Raw genomic sequence first — 19,465 nt, forward strand, 5'->3', positions numbered from 1 at the left:
GCCTGCCAACGGCAGGGCAATTCGGACGCGGGGTGGCATGGTCCCCCGAGACAGCTTGGGCTGGGTGCCTAGGAGCACCCAGCGCTTCCCCACGAGGGGAAATAGCCTCAAGAAAAAAAGTGAGCAGCGGGGGGGTGAGGCACGGGGGTACACGGGGGGTACGGGTAGACTGGGGGCAGCTGAGGGTAAAGGGATTTAAGAGCAAGGCGGGGCAGGGGTGGAAAAGGGCGGCTGGGGAGGGTGGCCGCTCGGGGTCTTGGGACTAGAGGAGGGTAGGGGAACGGGGCGTCAGGGCGAGGGAGCTAGCGGGGGTGGCTCATAGGGGTGGAACAGGGTGGAGAGGGAGGTGGGGTGTGAAAGAGGGGAAGGGTGGGTGGGGGGATTAGGGGGCAGGGCACGTGGGAGATAGGTGGGAACACTGGGAGGGAAGAGGAAGCCAGAGGGTGAGGTAGGCAGGACCAGCACACCCCCAGGCCTCCAGCAGCAGGAGAAGCCCCACACCCCATGGGGCCCTTTACGAGGCAGGCTGAAGGCGGCCGCCTCCGCCTACCGCGGAAGAGCCCAGCTCTCGCCTTTAGCTCCGTGTTACCTTAACACGCCGCTTGGGGGCGGGGCGGCCCCGCCCCCCGCCGGTCGCCGATTGGCCGGGGCGTGTATCAATTGTGGAACGTTGACGCCCGCCGCGTTCCATCCCAGGGTAGCCACGTTCGGTTGAGCTCGGAGTAGCCGTGGTGGTGGCGGCGGCAGCCGGGGAAGGAGCTGGGGCAGGAGCGGTTCCAGGGTGATGGGGGCCAGGCTGGGGCTGGGGCTTTGACAGCTGGAGCCGGAGCGAGCCAGCGGGGAGGCAGCCAAGGCCGGGGCGAGCCAGAGCGAGGGGATCGGGGCTGGGAGACCAAGCGGCACCGAAGAGACCCAGGCAGCGGCGGCAGAGCCAGTGGCGGCTTCGCCTCCTCCTTACTGCGGACCATGTTCGCCAAAGGCAAAGGCTCGGCGGTGCCCTCGGACGGGCAGGCTCGAGAAAAGTAAGCGGGGCTTGCGGCGCTGGGCGAGCCCCGATGTTGGAGCGGGGTTCGGGGAGCTGGAGGTTCGGATTGGGCTGGAGGCTCCGCTCTCACGGGGTCTCCCTTAGGGCATTTTTCAGACTTGGCTGCTGCTCTGTCCGGGGCGGGGGGACGGGGACGGACGGGACGAGACGACGGGGACGTGCTGCTTCCACCGCGTCCTTTTGTCTGACCCTGTCTGTCCGTCCATGCAAGTGTAAGGGGCGAGGGGCTTTGTTTGGGCACGATCACTTGCTCCCACCTCTGTGCCCCGTCTGGCCCCCTGGCTTAGTGCTGGCTGCTGGAGTTTGTAAGCTGGGGCAGGCAGAGGAGGTTGGGGCAAAGGGACTGGAGACGAAGCATTCTGTCCTCCCGCCCCTTCCCTATATCCTTATACCCTCAGCTTTCCTCATGCACTTCCAGGGTTGAACCAACCTTCCCCCCCTTTTGTGTGTGTGTGGAGTTGCTGGGGCTCTGGCTTGCCCGCGGCTGGCTCAGTGACTGGGGATGCTGGCTGCATGCTGGATTGTGCATGTGCCTTGAGAAGTAATTTTGTTTCCTGCACGAAAGTAGGGTCAACTTTTGGGGCGGGAGGGGGGTAGAGGAAGGGGCAGTTTCCATCGCTCCCACTCTGGGGGTGGTGGTGGGGCCTTTCCTGCCATAGGTTTTGGCATGCATCTCCCAGGAGAGGAGGCACTGTTTTGTCGGAGTGGGACGGTTTCATGAAGTATTTCCCAGTGTAATGGTGTCTCTCTCTTTCTGTACTTTTACAGGTTAGCTTTATACGTCTATGAATATTTGCTGCATGTAGGAGCTCAGAAATCAGCACAGACCTTTTTATCAGAGGTAAGTGTCTCTATTTATTTTTGACCCCCCCCCTCCCCTGATAGCCTTTGTTTTCAGAAGCAGCCACTGTGGCCTCCATTTTGAATTTTTATCACCTTTTGCCATTTATTGCTAGTTGGCCTCAGAGCCTCCTGGCTATTTGGAGGAGCGTCCTCTCTCCTCTCGCTCCGCCTCATCTAACCGATTTGCACGCTTTCTTGTTTGTAGATCCGATGGGAAAAAAATATCACACTAGGAGAGCCTCCTGGGTTTCTACATTCATGGTGGTGGTAAGTGTGCATTCCTAGTTCCCCCTGAAAAAAATAAAAGAAAAATGTTTGATTTTAACCCGTCTGTAAGAAGAAAAAAAATAGCCTAGGTAAAAGTTTTGGCTTGATCCGTGTCTCATTTGATAAATAAATGCTGTGTAGTAACAGGGTATGGTGGTGAACTGTGGCCTTTTACTAAGGGATAAAATTTTTTTTTCCTTTGGCATGAGTAGAAACTTGTCCTTTGTTATAAGGAAGAAGGGGAGAACTTCCTGTTGGTTTCTTTCTTCTTCTCACTGGATAGTCAGGGTATCAAAATAAATGCTTGCCTGTCCCTCTGCATCATTCTAAAGCAAGGGCAGAAAGGATCTTTTGCTTTCTTTGAGATGGTGATTCAGGATGACTTGATCTTTTGGGGGCTCTTTTTGGGTGAGGGGAGGAGATGCCATTTTCCATTCAGTGCCGACTGGTGGACATAACAGTTAGACAGACCCAATAAGAGGTCTGTTTTTGTGGCTTATCTTTGGCAAAGGTGTTTTGTTGTGGCAAACTTGCAGGGCTCCTAAGTTTCTGGAGAATCTACTGTTCTGCCCTGAGAAGCAAGGGAAGACTAATTGCGTCCATGAATTACTGTCAATGGATTTCAAATGCCTTTTCATTTAAAGTTTGCAGTAGTGTTGTGAGCATGCGGCAGGTGTGTTTTTGTTTTTGTTGTTTTTTTTAAATAAAAAACCAAACAAACATACTGGCTAGACTGAGAGAGATTTTGGTCATATTGCCAAAATTCAGGAAAACCAGGCATACACGCCTCCCAGTTTTCCAGAGCAGACACTTTGCGTTTGGGAGTGGCTGAGACTGGAGCCGCTGTGAGTTCCCCTGCAGCCAGTCATGGAGAATGTTGTATAAGCTGAGAAAACCAGTTCCTAATTGCATTTGCCAACTTAGTGCAGGATGCTTATGACATACAAAGCATATAGCGTAGACTCGTCTCGGAAGATCAGATCTGTGGTATTACTGGACCTGTGGAGGGAATTGGGTTATGTTGCATACATAGGCAGTCTAACTTCTGCCCCTGCCTGCATGTTGGGTAACATGGTTAAAGAAGAAGGGTTCGGGGAACATGGTATAGAATGAAGGCTTTTGGATCCTGCAAAACGGGATTCTCTCTGCCTGCTGCCATATATATGCTAATACTGTCACTGGATTGCCATCCAGTCAACTTTCAGGCTCTCAAGTGGCAAGATGCTGCCCTGCAATCAGTGCAGGTCAACAAGAAGTAATGAGTCAGTACCTACATGCTATGCTGAGTGGGGCTCTCTGTATCTGAGGGAGAGTAGTCTAGGGGCGCTTTGAGATGTTCTTAACTAGAAATCCTGTGCGCAGTCAACACCAAAGCGATCAAAGAGAGTTTTATGTATGGCTTCCCATGCCAAAGTGAAATTTCTGTGTTTGGGTTGTACTCATTGTGGGAATACTTCCTACATGTGAGAAACGTTATTTCGAGGTTCAGTAGATGAACACTGGAACTTGAAGCTCCAGACTGGATTCTTGTAAAGGGTTGCTCAAAATTTTAAGTGTAGAAAGGAGGTTTGAACAAGCTGAAACAGCTGGTTACTGGAACACCTTTTGGGGGTAGGAGAGAAGAGGCATCCTGAGATGACAATGTTGATAACCTCTTAAATTGAGGTTTTAGAAGTCCATGAATTACCTTTCTTCATTTCAGCAGATTGCCAGCTCACTGTAACTGTTACCAGGACTAATTTTGTCTCTTAAAATGTTTAAGGTGACCCAGTTTGAAATGCTTTTATTTGGAGTTGTTGCTAGAAGGTTTGAATGGAATGAAATGGGATGCATGATTCTGATGGACTTTAAATGTTCTCGACTACAGGCCAATTGAGGTGGAAAGCTGTTTACCTTTACTGAACTGTTGGCACAGTTTGTACTATGGCCCTGTATATTTGCTGTTTAGTATATAGGTAATAATTAGTAACTGGATCCTGTTTTGCTTTTTCTGCCATGCAGTGTATTTTGGGACCTTTACTGTGCAGCTCCTGAAAGGCGAGATACTTGTGAACATTCAAGTGAAGCAAAAGCCTTTCATGATTACGTGAGTAACCAATTTTTAATCCTTGTTGTAATTAGGGGGTCAGATAGCTTGATCCTCTTCAACACACCAAAAGCAAACTTAGCCAACTGGCCGTACTTTTTTTTTTTTAAATCACGAGTGTTCTGACTTGGTTGAACAGTATTCCATAATGTTGCAATTATGTAAATTAGTTCAGATGTTTATCTTGAGTGCTTAAAGGTATTCCGACTATTGGTGGAATTAAGTAGTTTTGTATAACAATGGACACCAAAGCATTACTGTAGCTGTGCTTTGGGGGAGCACTACTGAGATTTCTTATGTTGAGGACATCTCCTTTACCTTTTTCTGTGCAACAAAAAGGCTGGTATGTAATCTATGGATCTGAAAAGGGGGAAATCTTCAAAGTGCAGTTTCTTTAGTGGCGGGGGGGGGGCACGGACTCTCCACTCATTGCAGACAAAGTGCACTTAGGGCTACTAGGAAGCTTGCGCTGGACGTCCAATAATCCTGTCTCAAAAATATCAATATAAAGGTACTTCATTTCATTAAGACTGCATTGCAGTCTTTTTATTTAACCCGTTTTTGTTGAAGGTCTGGTTTTTAAGGGCTGTGGAGTGTCTGGAAGAGAGAAATTATTTGAAAATGATTTAGGTATTGGTTGGGAGTGAACAGGTTGGACAGGCTATATTCTGGGATTGGATGTGAAGCAGTGACTGTTTGTTCTTCAGATTTATGTCCAGGGGATCCCAGGTAAATAACAGATGTGCATAATAAGGGTATCGGCAGCTGGCTTTTTTTTTTTTTTTCGGTAATACAGGGCAAAATGCTTCCTGAGCAACTCCATGACTAGAAGTCACAGGGCTGCTGTTGCTTGAGGCTTTGCAGCCTTCTGAAACTGTTGGTGGACATGTTAGGCTGACTGTTATGTGTACTCCTAGGCAAACTTTGCAAATTGTCAGTCTCTGGGATGGAATTGTTCTAAAGACCCTGGCTTGTTGGCAGTGGTGATTTCAGAGTGGAAGGATTTTAAGATGCTTGATAAGAGCAGACTTTGTTCTTTTTGGATCAGGTCATATCAGCATGGCCTCCGAGGTACACCTTTAAAACTGCAGTAGCCAGATAATCTTGCTGGTGCTCTGAGTGTTTTATGAAACAATTTGGCACTTAAATCAGACTTGACTAGTGGGAATCTTCCTCTGTCATCAGTGTCACTTCTACCATGACCTCTTCCAGGGCGGAATCCAGGGTAATAAAGGGTGGAGCTGTGGAGAGGGGAAATGCTCCTGGGCAGACGAGACTGCTCAATTAAGACTCTAGCATTCACATGAACTTGAACATAAGTTGTTAGGATAGTGACCGTGGAATGTGAACTGAGGAATTGATGCAAGCTTGGGCTAGGTTGCTACAGGAAAATGTCAGTGAGCTTCATTTTACTATCAGCAACAGCAGCCCTCTTCTTCCTGTCCAGCTCTCATAGTATCTTCAGGAGAAAATGGTACAGAACCTTTTCCTTTCCTGTTGTTACTGCCGTGAACCTGCCTGTGCATCTGCCAGTCTCCTTTAGAACATATGTAAGGTTTTGTCCTGTAAATATGACGCAGTGGATGAGTTCCAGACCACACTAAAGACCTCCAACTGCTCCATCCGTTGCCTGGTGAGGCATTTGTTGCTGGGGTGGCAAAGCATGAAAGCTCATGGGATATAAATAGTGAAGTGCTGTTTGAAAATATTTGCTGTGAATGTGTTAAAGGTGGTGTTTCCATCAAGCTAGCACATGTTTTCAGAACCGGTTAAAAAATAAATGTCTCAATAGTGGTTCAGGATGCAGAAGTAGAATTCCCCCTTGATATAAGCCAATCGGGAATTGCTGAGCTGTCCCCTAGAGAAATACAAGGGGAAACCGGCAGAAATTGCTCTGATTTCCTTGGGTCTGTGTGTTCTACTGTGATTTTTCCTCTCTTCCTTGGAATTTTGTTTTGTGACTTGCTGACCATTGGTGAATACTCTTGTATCACATGTGCCATTCCGTATGCACTGCAGATTTCAGAATATTTCAAATGATGTGGCAAGGTCCTTCATGTATTGTTTTTTAGATAGATTGAATTAAAAGCTTAGACTTCATAATCAAGAGCATGAGATACAAAGTGACTGACTACTTGCCAGCAGACCTTTCATATTAAGGCTAACTTTGATAACTCAAGTTCCTGAAAACTCTGCTGGAGATTGCAGCTGTGTCCTAGTGGACAGTTATTCTTGAAGCATCTCTTCTGTAATTTTCAGTTTCCTGACTGTGTTAAGACTCCATGATTGGCACAGCAAGCCAGATTTTTTTTGGGGTGGGTCTTACATGCACAACAAAGGTGTGCTTGATGGTATTCACAGCCAAGATATAGCAATGCTAGCAGCAGCCTTACAATAGTGTCTGAGGATTTAGTGTATTTAGAGAAATTAATCTTTTTTAGCTTGGTAATAATTCTAACAATAGGCATGAGTGCATTAGAGTCACAGACTTCTTTAATACATGTTGCTTTAAGCTTACAGCAAATAGACACAATCCTGATTGTTTTTTGATTCTCAGTGTAATACAGTTTCATAACAGCCCTAATACTTTACCTTTTTAGTTTTATTATGAAGACTCATAAGAAGATTTGCTTTCTCCCCATTCCTCTCCCTTCTCTTACTTACAGTTTATTCTCATCATCCTCTCATTGGCCTTAAAGTGGTTGATTACGTTTCTGCTTCACGTTGTTGCTTACTGCAGATGCTTAAGGGTTTTTTCCTCAAGAATCAATGTTTTCACAGCAGGAGAATGTAGTGTACTTTACAGGGTGAGGAAACTACCTGTATAAAACTTAAATATTGACCAAAGAAAGAGAGCAAACGATAACCTTTTTATGTGAATAGGAACCCGTTTCTCTGAGAGACAGGTACATGGCTCTTGTGTGAGTGCTCTGAAAATGCAGAGAGACATAGCACGTTCATGGGGCAGTGATGCTAGATTCTCCTTTAATGGCAACACCAAAGCTGTCTCTTGTTGACGCACTGGTCTTTTCCATTGGGAGTTCTGTTGTAGGGTGGTGTTCGTCCCAGTCTTTGTTTATGTAATATGTGGAAGGATGAGGAGGCAGAGGATATTCTTGTTTGGGGAGGTGGAGTCGGGGGAAAATTTATCCCCTCAGGGTTACTAAGGAGCGCCGAAGTCTAAATGGAGGCTCTTGTCACCTTCTGAACTTCCTCTTAAATTACTGTTCCAAAGCAGAACATCTGTTGCTGAAGCTGAAAGGAGTGTTGAAAATGTGTGAAGAACTGCCTGCAAATCTTGCATGACCTAAAGTTATGGGGCTGCTCAGTGGTTCGAACCAGGGTTTGATTCCTTATCCCTTGCTCATTGAGTGTGAAGGGGCTGGCAGTACTGTTCCTGTGCGGTTTGCAAATCATGAACAGAGTGGCCAGATAACTAATAGTGTGTGTTGGATGTGGTAAAAATAACCCATTATACAGCATGTCACAGATTTGTAGAACATTGTTTAATCATCACCAATTACAGAACTTGGTTTTTGGAGGTTGCACATGTCTGCAATGCATAAAACGACATTTATTTACCAATAGACTTTGCAGTTGCTCCGATATACACTTGTGGACTACTCTCAACTTTCACCTTTGTGTAAATGGAGCACTGTAAAATAATCAGCTCTAGATGTTTTGGTCTTAGAACCGCTCATGCCTGGTGCCTAGCACAGAAATCATACACCAGTTTGAAATACACTTCAAACTTGGAAAGTTTCCCTTCCATGCTGCTTTCCCATTGTTTACCTTGGAGGTGTGGTCATTTGGCCACATGAAGAGGCACATCTCTCAAGATCAGCTGGCTTAGGGAACACACGCTCGGAGTAAGAGCAGCAGCATGCTTCATTAGCAGAGCGTTAAGTGTGGTATTTGCATGCTGTGTAATTTCCATTTCACTTCCCAATATAACCTTATGAAAACTAATAGTAGCAGCAGGAGAAATTACCAATTTCCCCCATCACATTTTAATATTTAAATAAAAATCACTCTTTCGCTTCAGTCTCTCACGACTTTTCATGACGTCTTGATTAACCCAGGTCCTCACCTGGTTAGGAAATGCCGTTTCCACAGAGTTTGAGCTCTTCGCTTAGTTTGAAAGATGCTGTGCTTTGGATGAGATGCTGTGCTTTGGATGAGATGCTGTGCCATAATACCTGGTAGTGGGAGCGTAATGTATAAGAGCGGGATTGTGTTAGGGGTCATTATTCTATCCAGACCAAGCCAAACACTGTAGCTTTCCAGTGTGTGTGAAAAGCCAACACTCCTCAATAAATTATTCTTGTCTGTAGCTTTGCTATAGCCAGCCTATTCCACAACATCTACAGAAACAGTTGATCCAATAGTAAAAAGCATTAAAAATTATGTTCATTTTAAGCCGCATACGTTGATTTCCAGTGGACTCTTCTAATTTGACCTTGTCTGAACTTTGTATGCAATCCTTATCAATTAATGTACTTTATTTTTTGGATCTTGCGTGCAGTGGGAATCTGGTCGAATTGGATACATTTTATTCTCTGCTTCATTTTGGGGTTGTGAAAACATCAAAAGGGAGTGTGAGGGAGAAATATCCAAAATCTGTCTCCAGTTTCAGTATTTTTGTGTGCATTTCCAATAGAAAATGTTATATTCTCTCTGGAGGTTACTGTTGTTGGCACGGCTGCCTTTATCTTGCTTCTAGGCAAAGCCCCTCTGTAAGCACACTCATATTACAGTGTGCGCTGTGTTGCCAGACACTCTTGTTGCAGGTTTCATTGTGCATCTTCTGAGCCGGTGAGCTACAAAGGGATTGTACAGCATGACAGAGAATTTCAACCACCACGTTATCTCAGAATTGGCCGATTGATGGTTGCAGTTCAGCATTTCAACATTGTGAAAGCCAATACAATTTGAGTTAGCTGTGATGACTGCCAGTTTAAATACCGCAGTGAATTTCCGTCAAATAGCTAATACATAGAATGGGGAATTGCAGAAAACTTGATCACCAGAACCACTTTAGTCGATTTTGGCCTCAAGCTACAGAAAATGAACTTAAATCTAGTTGACTGTCGCTACATACTTTTTGTGGCATTATTCTGTCTGCACAACCTCCTTCAAGCTGAACTTGAGAGGGCGAGAAGTATCGAGAAAAATCGCTCTTTGGTCACGAGATTTGAAAAAAACACAAAAACCAATCCCACCCCCTCCACCCCCCCTTTGCATTCATATATAGGTTTCAAAAGGTGTCTGTCCCCCTTATGGCGGCTGCTGGGGTAAGAATACTAGATCATTAGATTGTGTCTGTATGTAAAATAAAGCACTGGGTTGTTTTTTTAATGGTTTAAATGATTTTTAAAAATGTGAATCAACCCAACTCTTCCTGTCCAACTTCTCCTGTCTTGTTTAAAGATGCATTTCTAAAGGATTAATGGGCAGTGTAAGGAAAGCTGTGATTAGTCCTGGAAAAGATGGTATGGCCGGTTCTGCAAAAATATCTCATTTGCTTCACATGTCTAATAGTCCATGGTTTTTTTCTTTCTTTTGAACGTCTAAAAATCACCTGTTGTGTTAAATGGTACCTTTTGGAAATCCCTTATGCCAGGGGTTCTCAAACTTCATTGCACTGGGACCCCTTCTGACAACAAAAATTACTACAGGACCCCAAGAGGGGGTCCCAAGCCTGAGCCTGCCCAAGCCCCACTGCCTTTGGGGGTGGAGAGGGGGCAAAGCCCATGCCCCGCAGTCCCAGGTGAGGGCCCAAAACCAAAGCCCAAGGGCTTCAGCCCCAGGCAGGGGGCCTATAACCTAAGCCCTGATGCCCAGGGCTGAAGCCCTTGGGCTTGGGCCCTAGCATGTCTAAGCTAGTCCTGGCAACCCCTGTTACCAGATGTGCCCGTTACTTTTGGGTATGCTCATTTATTAGGGTTACTCTTCGGGGTGTTTGAGGGTTGGGGTTCTGTAATTCTATTAATGTACAGTAACTCCTCACCTAATGTTGTGGTTATGTTTCTGAAAAATGCAACTTTAAGCGAATCCAATTTCCCCATAAGAATGAATGTAAATGGAGGGATTAGGTTCCAGGGAATTTTTTTTTGCCAGACAAAAGACTGTATAGTGTGTGTGATATATATGCACGCACACACAGTATAAGTTTTAAACAAACAAGTAAATACTGTACACAGTGATGATGATTGTGAAGCTTGGTTGAGGTGGTGGAGTCAGAGGGTGGGATATTTCCCAGGGAATGCCTTACTGCGAAATGATTAACTAGTAATTGGCTAAGCCCACAATTGGCTAAGCCCACTCCTTGTTGCCATTCTCAAGGCAGAATGAATGGAGGGAGGGGAGACAGCATGGCAGACAGACGCACCCTGTGCGTGTGAGAGAGGTGCGCGTTTCCCCTTTAAGCATGCTGACACCACTCTTAAGTACCCTACCTTGTTAAATTAATCAGCAAGCTGAGACCACAGCTCCTGCCAGGAAGCTCGCTTGGTCCTGAACCCTGTGTTGTCCCTTCTGCTCTATGGAGATGGGGTAAGCGGGGTGCAGGAGCAGGGGGAAACCCTGACATTACCTCCGTCTCCCCCCCCCCACCAAGCAAGCAGGAGGCTCTGGAGAGCTGTTCCAAGGCAGAGGGCAGGAGCAGCACATGGCAGTGGGGGAGGGACAGCTGAACTGCCATTGCTAGCCTGCTGGGCGGCTGCTGTACAGGGAACTTAGGGGAGCAGGGAGCTGATAATGGGGCTACTGGTCCACTTGGGTTCAAGCCCCCGCCAGCCAGCTGCAACGGGCTGCTCCTCCTGCAAGCAGTGGACAAAGCAGGCGGCTGCCGAAGGATGTTATAAGGAAACATTGCACAACTTTAAATGAGCATGTTCCCGAACTGATCAGCAATGTAACAACATTAACCGGGATGACTTTAAATGAGGACTTACTGTACTACTTATGTCATTTGTGTGTTCATATGGAGCTCTACTCCTTCCTTCTGCAAGTCCCCTCCCAGTGGAGCTACCCTGCAGGACCTAGGTTCCCCAGGGTTGGGTTCCTCCAGCCCTAGAACCAGATGAGCACACACACGCACTAACAGAGCAGGTCTGAACAGACGAGGTCAATCAGCACTCTTAAGGTGTGACACCCCCTTCTTTATTGAATAGTAGTGATAACTACCCAAGGAGAGCCTAAACCAACATAAGTTACATTAATACCTGAGATAGAAAAGAAAATAGAGAGAGAGAGAGAGAGAGCTCATCCACTCTATGGAGCTTGAACTGTTCAGGGTTCCCAGGTGATGGTGGTAGCTCAGGGTCCTGAGTGCTGGAGTCAGGCAGAGCCCCCAGCACAATCAGTTAGATGGAGCCCAGTGGAACAGATGCAGAGTTTGGGTCCATGCATCAGAACACTGACTGGAGGGTGAGTAGGGATTTTTGTCGAGAAAATAAAATGGTTCAAGGGAGAACGCTAGATTTGTTTATAGGTAAACTGATGACTCAAGGGTTTTCTTTAGGCTAGACAATAGGAGCTGATCACTCTTCGCTATGGGTGGTGTTTTCTTCCAGGGAGCTCACAATGCAACTAGGCTGCTTCAGTATTTTGGAAATCATTCAAGGATTCATTACTAGAATTGGCCTGGTAACTGCTGAGCTGGGTGTGTGCAGGCATAGGTTTATTAACATCTGGAGCAGAGATCCCCCATGATGCAGTGCATCCCTGCTTTTCTGGTCCCAGAGTTCAGTGCGGTTCTCTGTTCTCCATTCTCCATTCTGTATGCAGATGGAGATGTCTCCCTGTCCCATCTTTCATGCAGATGGGGCTAGGGGAGTTGACTCTGTTCTTCATTTTGTATGCTAATGGAGACATCTTAATCTTGTCACCCTTGTCAGGAGGGGTCTAGGTGTGTCTCCGAACCCCAGTCACTGCTCTCTGGAAGTCTTTTCTCTGATCGGTTTGGCTCAAGTAGAGACTGGGGGTATGGGGAGGGGTGTCTTTCATACCTGACCCACAGTTTGAGAACCACTGCCTTACGCGATGCAGAGACAGCAGGTGTGGTGTTAATATTTTTTTCTAAAAGGCTTAAATTATTGGTGTTAACACACAAATTTAATCAATAGGGGACAAGCTGAGGCTCCTTCAATAGAGCCTCATCTGGGCAGAATAAGATAATATGTATTTCAGTCCTGCTCCCTCAATGGCCACACACCAAGTATAGGATCCAGACAGTGGTTTTTGAACTCTCAAAACTAAGCTGCCAACTCCTCAGGCCAAGACTGTTCTCTGCAAGTGCTGTACTGTGGAAGGTGTTGCCTTCTCAGAGAGGTGATGTGCCCTAAGGTATCTGTAGAGGTATTCTCCACTCCTGTTACTCCTTCACTACCAACAAAAAAAACCTCAGCTTTTTTGTGGCCTTGTTTCCACAACTTCCACTAACCTGGCAGTCTGTGCTAGTTTAAATGTGATTGCACAATGCCTTTGTTTGGTGCCCTTTAAACTAGTGTCTGTAGGGGATGATCTTGATGTTTTAAAGATTTTTTTTTTTCTTTTTTTCCCCCTATCCATTGGTCTAAACTGTAGCTCTAACATTGTACATTGTAGCTGTTAAGATCTGTTTTGTCAATGTCCTCTGTTCTTGGTACAGGATTGTTTACCATTTCAAATCTGTGCATCTTAGTGTGGAAGGCAGGATGTTGTGACTCCTTAAGAGAGTGGTTCTCAACCTTTCCAGGCTACTGTACTCCATTCAGGAGTCTGATTTGTCTTGCGTACCCCAAGTTTCACCTCATTTAAAAACTACTTGCCTACAAAATCAGACATAAAAATATAAAAGTGACTCAGCGCTCTATTATTGAAAAATTGCTGACTTTCTCTTTTTTACCATATAATTATAAAATAGAACTATTGGGATATAAATATTATACTTCCAGCTCAACATATAGAGTAGTATAAAACAAGTCTTCATCTGTATGAAATTTTAGTTTGTACTGACTACTTTTTATGTAGCCTGTTGTAAAACTAGGCAAATATCTAGATGAGTTGATATACCCCAGGAAGACCTTTGCGTACCCCAGGGGCACCCATACCCCTGATTGAGAACCACTGCCCTAAGAGATGTAAAGTGTTTGGATGTGTATTAGGTAGGCTAGCCATGGACTCAGTTGATAAATCGTGTTGCAGTTGTTCTGGGTATTCAGTGTCTATTCTAGACCATTCACGTGCATGGTTCTTGGTACCTCTTCAGCACCAATGAAGAGCTGTTGTTCTTGGCTTATGTGTAGTAGACCCATATCGTAAGACTTCATAGTGGTTGCTACGCTGTGCAACCGTGTCTTCTCAGGACTTCAGAGAGCTGGTCTTAAGCACCTCTCCTTTCGCGTCCGTTAAAGTGATGAGCAATATGGCGCCTATGAGGCCAATCAGATTCCGTCTGTTAGAGGACATCGGTGCGCACACATGCTAGCCACTTTGTTGCATACTCTACCATTTAAAAATTTGTCTCCAAAGGCTGGGGTTGACAGGAGTCTAATGCCGTCATTTAGGAGCCTCTTGTAGCCGATCAGTGACCAACTAGGAAGTCAGTTACATCTGTACTGCACTCTCTGGTCACAGCATCTTTTACAGTAGCAGTGATGCTGGAACATTGAGCAGAACCTGTTCCATGCAGTAATTTTGAAGAATCCGATTTTGTCACGTTTCCATTGAAAAGAGGACATGGACAGAGGGGATTGCCAGCAAACTTCACTCCCTTGTGGCTTTGGTAAGGAGATGCTTGCACGGGCACAAACTAAACAGACTGCTTCCCTGGTAAGAAATATGCCTGTTCTGTCTCCAAGGCATGTTCATATCCATTCAGTAGGGCCAGAGTTTCCCAATAGGTAACGGAACAGAGGAATTTTCTTAACATTTGGCACTTTTGCAGGATTATCTGTAAAACCCCTAAAAGGAACGTAGAATTTTCTCCCAACCTAGCAACATGCTGATTTTACAATCTTCTGCACATGTCTACCCATCTCTTTTTGGATGGAGGCATTTGAGGGGAAAGGATGGTGGTCTTTTCAAGAAGAATAAATCCATGTGCCTTTAAGAGTTTCAACAATAGTCTCCAAAGCAGACACTTACGTAACTTTTTAGGTCTCTCTCTCCCCGCCCTCCCCATAGAAGTTCACCTTTTAATGAGCCAAAGCTGATAAATATCAGCTGTCCAGACAAGTTTATTTAAGATATGTAAAAGCAAAACTGTATCATTAAAATACACCCCTTCATTTAAGCTCTCAGTTTAAAGTTGCGCTGTTTTAATAGCATTGACGGTTCTTGCAGACAAAACCATCTCTTTTTGCCTTGGAATGATAACGTGCATATAGCAAGGATTATTGAAGTGTTGGATAGTTGCACCTTCGTTTAGTTGATATTGATGGAAAAACAAGTTTAGGGCACTCTGAAGTCATGGCGCAGAACTTGCGCTATATTCTTTGTGATTGGGGTTCCTAAATATTTATCCTGTTCTGTCCCTAATGAAAACAAATTGTCAACAGTTGTTCAGTAACTGACTAAATTAAAATCTGTAATTAGTCAATTAGATTAAAGAGTTGGCACAACCTGATTGTATCATGCTGGTTAGGTTATTAAGAGAAAGGGTGTGATTTTTAATTACTGAATGCTAATTTTGACAGTTTCAAATAGAAACAGACGTTTTTCCCCCCCTCTGATTCTGACTGCCTCTGTAAAGTAAGACCGCCACATTTATTTTATGTCAACAAATAGTGGGAAGATGCAAACTTTTCAGATTAAATCCCTTGTGGATTTAAACCCGAGAAAGAGTTGGGTGGAAAAAAGTTACATTAAACAAAATGTTTTAAAAAATGGTCTTTCGAAGACCATCAGTAGCAAAGTAAATCACTTTGTATTATAGCCAGGAAACACGTGCAGATGGAATTCATGTGCCACCCCCCAGCTCTGAAGTTGAGCACACCACGAACTGAGGCCGCTGATAGATCCAAATCTAACAATGCTCTTGTAGCAAATAAAATGATCCAATCATAGATTTGTTGGATGTGGTGGTTGTTTGGGGGTTGGGGAGGAGGAAATCTCCCCTCCTCCCCCACCCCCCACCTGTGGGTGTTGCAAATCACACTTCCCAACCTAAGGCTTAAGAAGCTCAAAGGTCTGTATGTCTGTGTTTTCTCTCTTCTCTCTCTCCCCCCGCCCACCAACACACACACACACAATGTTCTTGCTTGCTGAGATCACGTGTGTTGTGTGTTAGCTTTTTGGGGGTAGCAGGAGGAGGGTTACTTTGTATCATTCTTTCCCCTCCCTGCTTTCCCCTGCTTAATGGCCATTTTGATCACCCTTTAGCCAATCGATGTTTAGTGCTGAGATTTCAGTAATACAGAAGTGAGTCATTTTTTCAACAACCCCCTTTCTGCCCCCCATACTGTTAGCTTTAGTCACCATTGGAGGGGCCTTGGTGGCATTTGGAAAGTGAAGCCAGTCAAGGAGTAGTAGGTGGTTAGGGAGTGGGAATCACTTCCCCAGGCAGTATAAAAGGCTACTTTTTGTTTGTGATGCAGGATTCCATTGTTTGCTTCAGGAAAACACAGCCATGTGTAATGTCAAGCACCCAGGCTGAGCTGTTCTGAGAGGCTTGCTGTAGAAATCCCTCCATGGGCTCTGGGTGTTTTGTCTGTGATTGACCCCCGTCTCAGTGGAAGTTCGGAGGTGGGTGTTCTTTAGGGCCCAGACGCTGACAGATTTGTAGCTCTGGATAAATCCAAAGCTTGTAAGCCTTCGTTCATTTCCTTTGTGGTCCTTTCAGAGGAACAAAGAAAATGAAGCAGAAGGTGCATATGCAGTTCACGTATGAAGCCAGGGTGACGATGACCTCTTTTATTGGGGCGCTCAGAGAGCTCTCTGAACCAACAGTATGGGCCAGCCAGGTACTACAAGGGGTGCAGCAAAGGGTGTGTTTGTGGGGCAAGGTTCTTGTTCAGAGGCAGCAGAATTTCATTCTAGAGTTGAAAGGCCGGAAGAGACTACCAGATCAGCTGGTCTGACCTCCTGTATGTCCCAGGCCACCAGCACCCACATACTAAACCCAACCACAGAAATGAGACCAAAGCAAAACAGCCCTCAGGAGAAAACGTGTGTCTGCTTCTCTGATTGGCAATTGAAGATTTGTTAGGTCAGTACAACTTGTATCGGTATGAGCGAGGCTTTCCTGTTCTCCTGATCATTTCCTTCCTTACCTTGGAAACTTGGATTTTCTCCTACCTTTTGTTAACATATTTTCCCTTTTCAAACCACCTCTTGCTCCATTGAAAACAGCTGCAGGCCAGTCCTAGGAAGCGAACCGAATACTCGGGGTTTTTAGAATACCGCATATGCGTTTGTGTGCTGCAGCTGCAACAGCCTGTAAAACCGAATAAAAAGTAACCTTTGCCCAGATGCTGAATAAATTAAATGGCAACTGATTGTGCAGAATCCTTGCTTGTGCACAGGGTTTTAGAGGCGGTGTCCGTACCACTGTTGGGTAATTTCCTTTCTTTAAGGAGTCATGTAAAGGTAGAGGATTAAAGAATGGGAGAGGAGAGAAACCTAATGCTGAAACTGGTTTATCCAATTGACTGTAGTCCAGCTGCGAGAGAATGGACATAGAACTGCCTTGGTTCTATACATTCTTGCGCAACTAAACATCAAATGTTGGGTGTCTGAGTGTTAACGCCTGACAAATGGCTTTGGATGCACTATTCAGTTGGATGGCTTTCTGAGGTTTCATCTCCCAAGAACCACAGATACAGTTCATTTTGTGATAAGCGTTCCTGCTATTTAGTAGGAGCCTCAGAGTGGAGCTTGTCCTTTAAAAGCATAAACTTTTGACACGTTGCTGGTGCTTGTGATTTTGTTTACCAATTACGGTAGAATCAAAAGTGACTTGAACTCCCCCTTCCGGGGGGGAAAAAAGAGTACTTTGTCAAGAGAGCTCGTTGCTGACCTTTTTTCCTTTTCAGTTCCAAACCGCTGGCGAGTGAATGCAAGGGGAGAAATGCTTGCCTATGCAGATTGTAAACGCTCTGCGACCTGTTCTTTTATTACGGGGCGGTGTGGTCTAGTGAGCAGAGCACCGACTTGATACTTGGCAGACATAGGCTGTGTTCCCAGTTGTGCCGCTGTTGACCTGTTGTGTGACCTTCCCCTTTGTGTCTTTGATTTTCCTCTGACTTCTCCATGTAGTTTGTAAGCTGTTTGGGGCATAGACTCTCTGAGTATTTACAGCACCCAGCACAGTGCGATCTGGCTCCTCAGTTGGAGGGGACCCTTCAGGTGCTCCAACAAGAAGTAATACATTATAACAATGGTAGGGTGTCATTTTAGTTGAAAATACTTGTCAGTTTGTACAATCTCTTCATACCTTTGGGGAAAGTGGAAAGTACCCCTTCTGATTTGCCATTTTTAAAATAATCCACCAAACCCAGAGGACAACGGTATGTAAATTGTGCATTTCATAACCTTTATAGGACATGTAGAAAGAAACCAGATTGCTTCTGAACCTTCTGCTAGGTGTTCCAGCTTTCCCTCTTCTATCCATGCCTACCAAATAGCTTTTGTCCATCCGGGGAGTGAGTGGATGCAGCTTTTCAGACAACCTATGCAAACCCCTTCCCATGAGTCAGCTAATCTGTCACAGCACAGCCATAACTAGGTAAAATTCAGATCACATTTGTCACTTGCTGGCTTCTTTTGTCAGGAGTTGGCATTGAAACCTGCTCACCAGGTTCTGAGTAAACAGACCTATATGTTGTAATCTGCCACAATTTATATGAGCAGAAATGAGTGGGTCTGCAGGGCTTGTAACAGGGTTGTTGAAGCAATAATTGTGCCCGATAACTGATTCAGGTCGCAGAACAATTGTGAAGATCGTTAACTTAGCGAGCACTTTCCCCGCTCTGTGATCATCTGTGATCACCTCGTGGTGAAAGGCTGCGAGATTCAGAATTGAGGGTGGAAGGGGAGTTAAGGGAAGAATACTGAAAGCCTTTTTTTAAAAAAAAAACAAACCCCAAATGGAGCCAGAGATGGGAGTGCTGCTGTTTCTTTAAACTGAAAATGCTGTTGGTTTACTGCTAACTGTGGGGGAGGGGTGATGTTTTACCCTGGTGACTTGCTGAGAGTGAGGTTTGTAGCAAGCTTAAGCCCTGATACAGCAGGATGGGAGGAGCAAGGAGTAGCCGCTGCCTTACCAGTTCAGCACACTGTGTAGTTTAGAGGTTTCCTTGGCTTTACTGAATTAGCACGTCTTTTATTTTCTGACCAGAAAGTTAAATTACACACCGTGCTTGAGGATGAGCAGGAGTTTGTGCCTTTTGAGATCACAACGGTGCATGGTCTGGGGCGCGAGCACGGAGCAGAACAGGGGTGTTGGGAATGAATCCCGTGCTCTCTCCTCACCATGTGGAGTTGCATCATTAAAGCACTTTTCAAGATTCTAGCAGAATGTGGCTTTGGCGGACTTCCCCTCTCCCCGGTGTAGAAAGCATCCCCTTCTGGCCCGGCCCTGACTTGACAGGAACATTTCTCTTCTCAAAATAAACAAAGGTCCGCGGCTTTGAACATCTGATCTTTGCCACTTGCATCAACAGTGAATCTACCTGCCAAGGAGCTGGTGAGAGTGGGGCCTGTTCTCAGTGACAGGGCATTGTTGGCTTTGGCAAAGGGAGTGGGGTGGGAGATTGGGGTGGGGGACTGCAAGGTGAGGATGGGTGCGTACTGAAAACCTTGTGCTTTTCTCCTTCAAACTCGTGGATTAGTCTGTTGGAAAACCTAAGACTTCCTTCCCCGTTTTTATATGACTAGAGCATCATTTCCTTCCTGTCCTCTTTATCCCCATTTCGCCTGCCCTGCAGCCTTCCTCTCCCAAGCTGCTCCAGCCCTGTGTTGTGTGCATGCAGTGGACCTGAGGAGTTTATTAACCTAAGCCTTCGCTTCGCTGCCTACAGTGCTTTTGCACTCCTCAGAGATGCCCAGCGTCGCAGCGGGGCTCTCAGCCCCTTGTGTGGTGTGCCCCCTCCCACCCAGTGAAAACAAAAGTGAAATTTAGAGACTGAGAATGTCTACATTACAACAGCACAGCTACAGCGCAGTAGTGTTGACGCTGCCTTTGTCGACAGAATGGGGTTTTCCATCAATGTAGCTAATCCACCTCTCGGAGAGGCTGT

General features: G+C 45.6%; 1 protein-coding gene across 5 annotated transcripts in view; it reads left to right on the top strand.

The window, feature by feature from the left end:
• Window positions 1-455: 455 nt before the first annotated feature.
• The window catches only part of SSBP3 (single stranded DNA binding protein 3), a 136,823-nt gene continuing 117,813 nt past the window's right edge, over window positions 456-19,465 (top strand). Inside the window, exons 1-4 of one of the 5 annotated variants that reach the window (XM_073357617.1) lie at window positions 456-1,022; window positions 1,814-1,886; window positions 2,094-2,155; window positions 4,157-4,241. In XM_073357617.1, coding sequence (XP_073213718.1) covers window positions 967-1,022; window positions 1,814-1,886; window positions 2,094-2,155; window positions 4,157-4,241 — 276 coding nt within the window. In that variant the 5' untranslated portion in view covers window positions 456-966. The remainder of the gene's footprint in view (window positions 1,023-1,813; window positions 1,887-2,093; window positions 2,156-4,156; window positions 4,242-19,465) is intronic. The other 4 variants (XM_073357616.1, XM_073357618.1, XM_073357614.1 and 1 more) reach the window with 4 other exon arrangements.

The sequence above is a fragment of the Lepidochelys kempii genome, chromosome 8 (genome assembly GCF_965140265.1).
Source record: "Lepidochelys kempii isolate rLepKem1 chromosome 8, rLepKem1.hap2, whole genome shotgun sequence".
Lineage (NCBI taxonomy): Eukaryota > Metazoa > Chordata > Testudines > Cheloniidae > Lepidochelys > Lepidochelys kempii.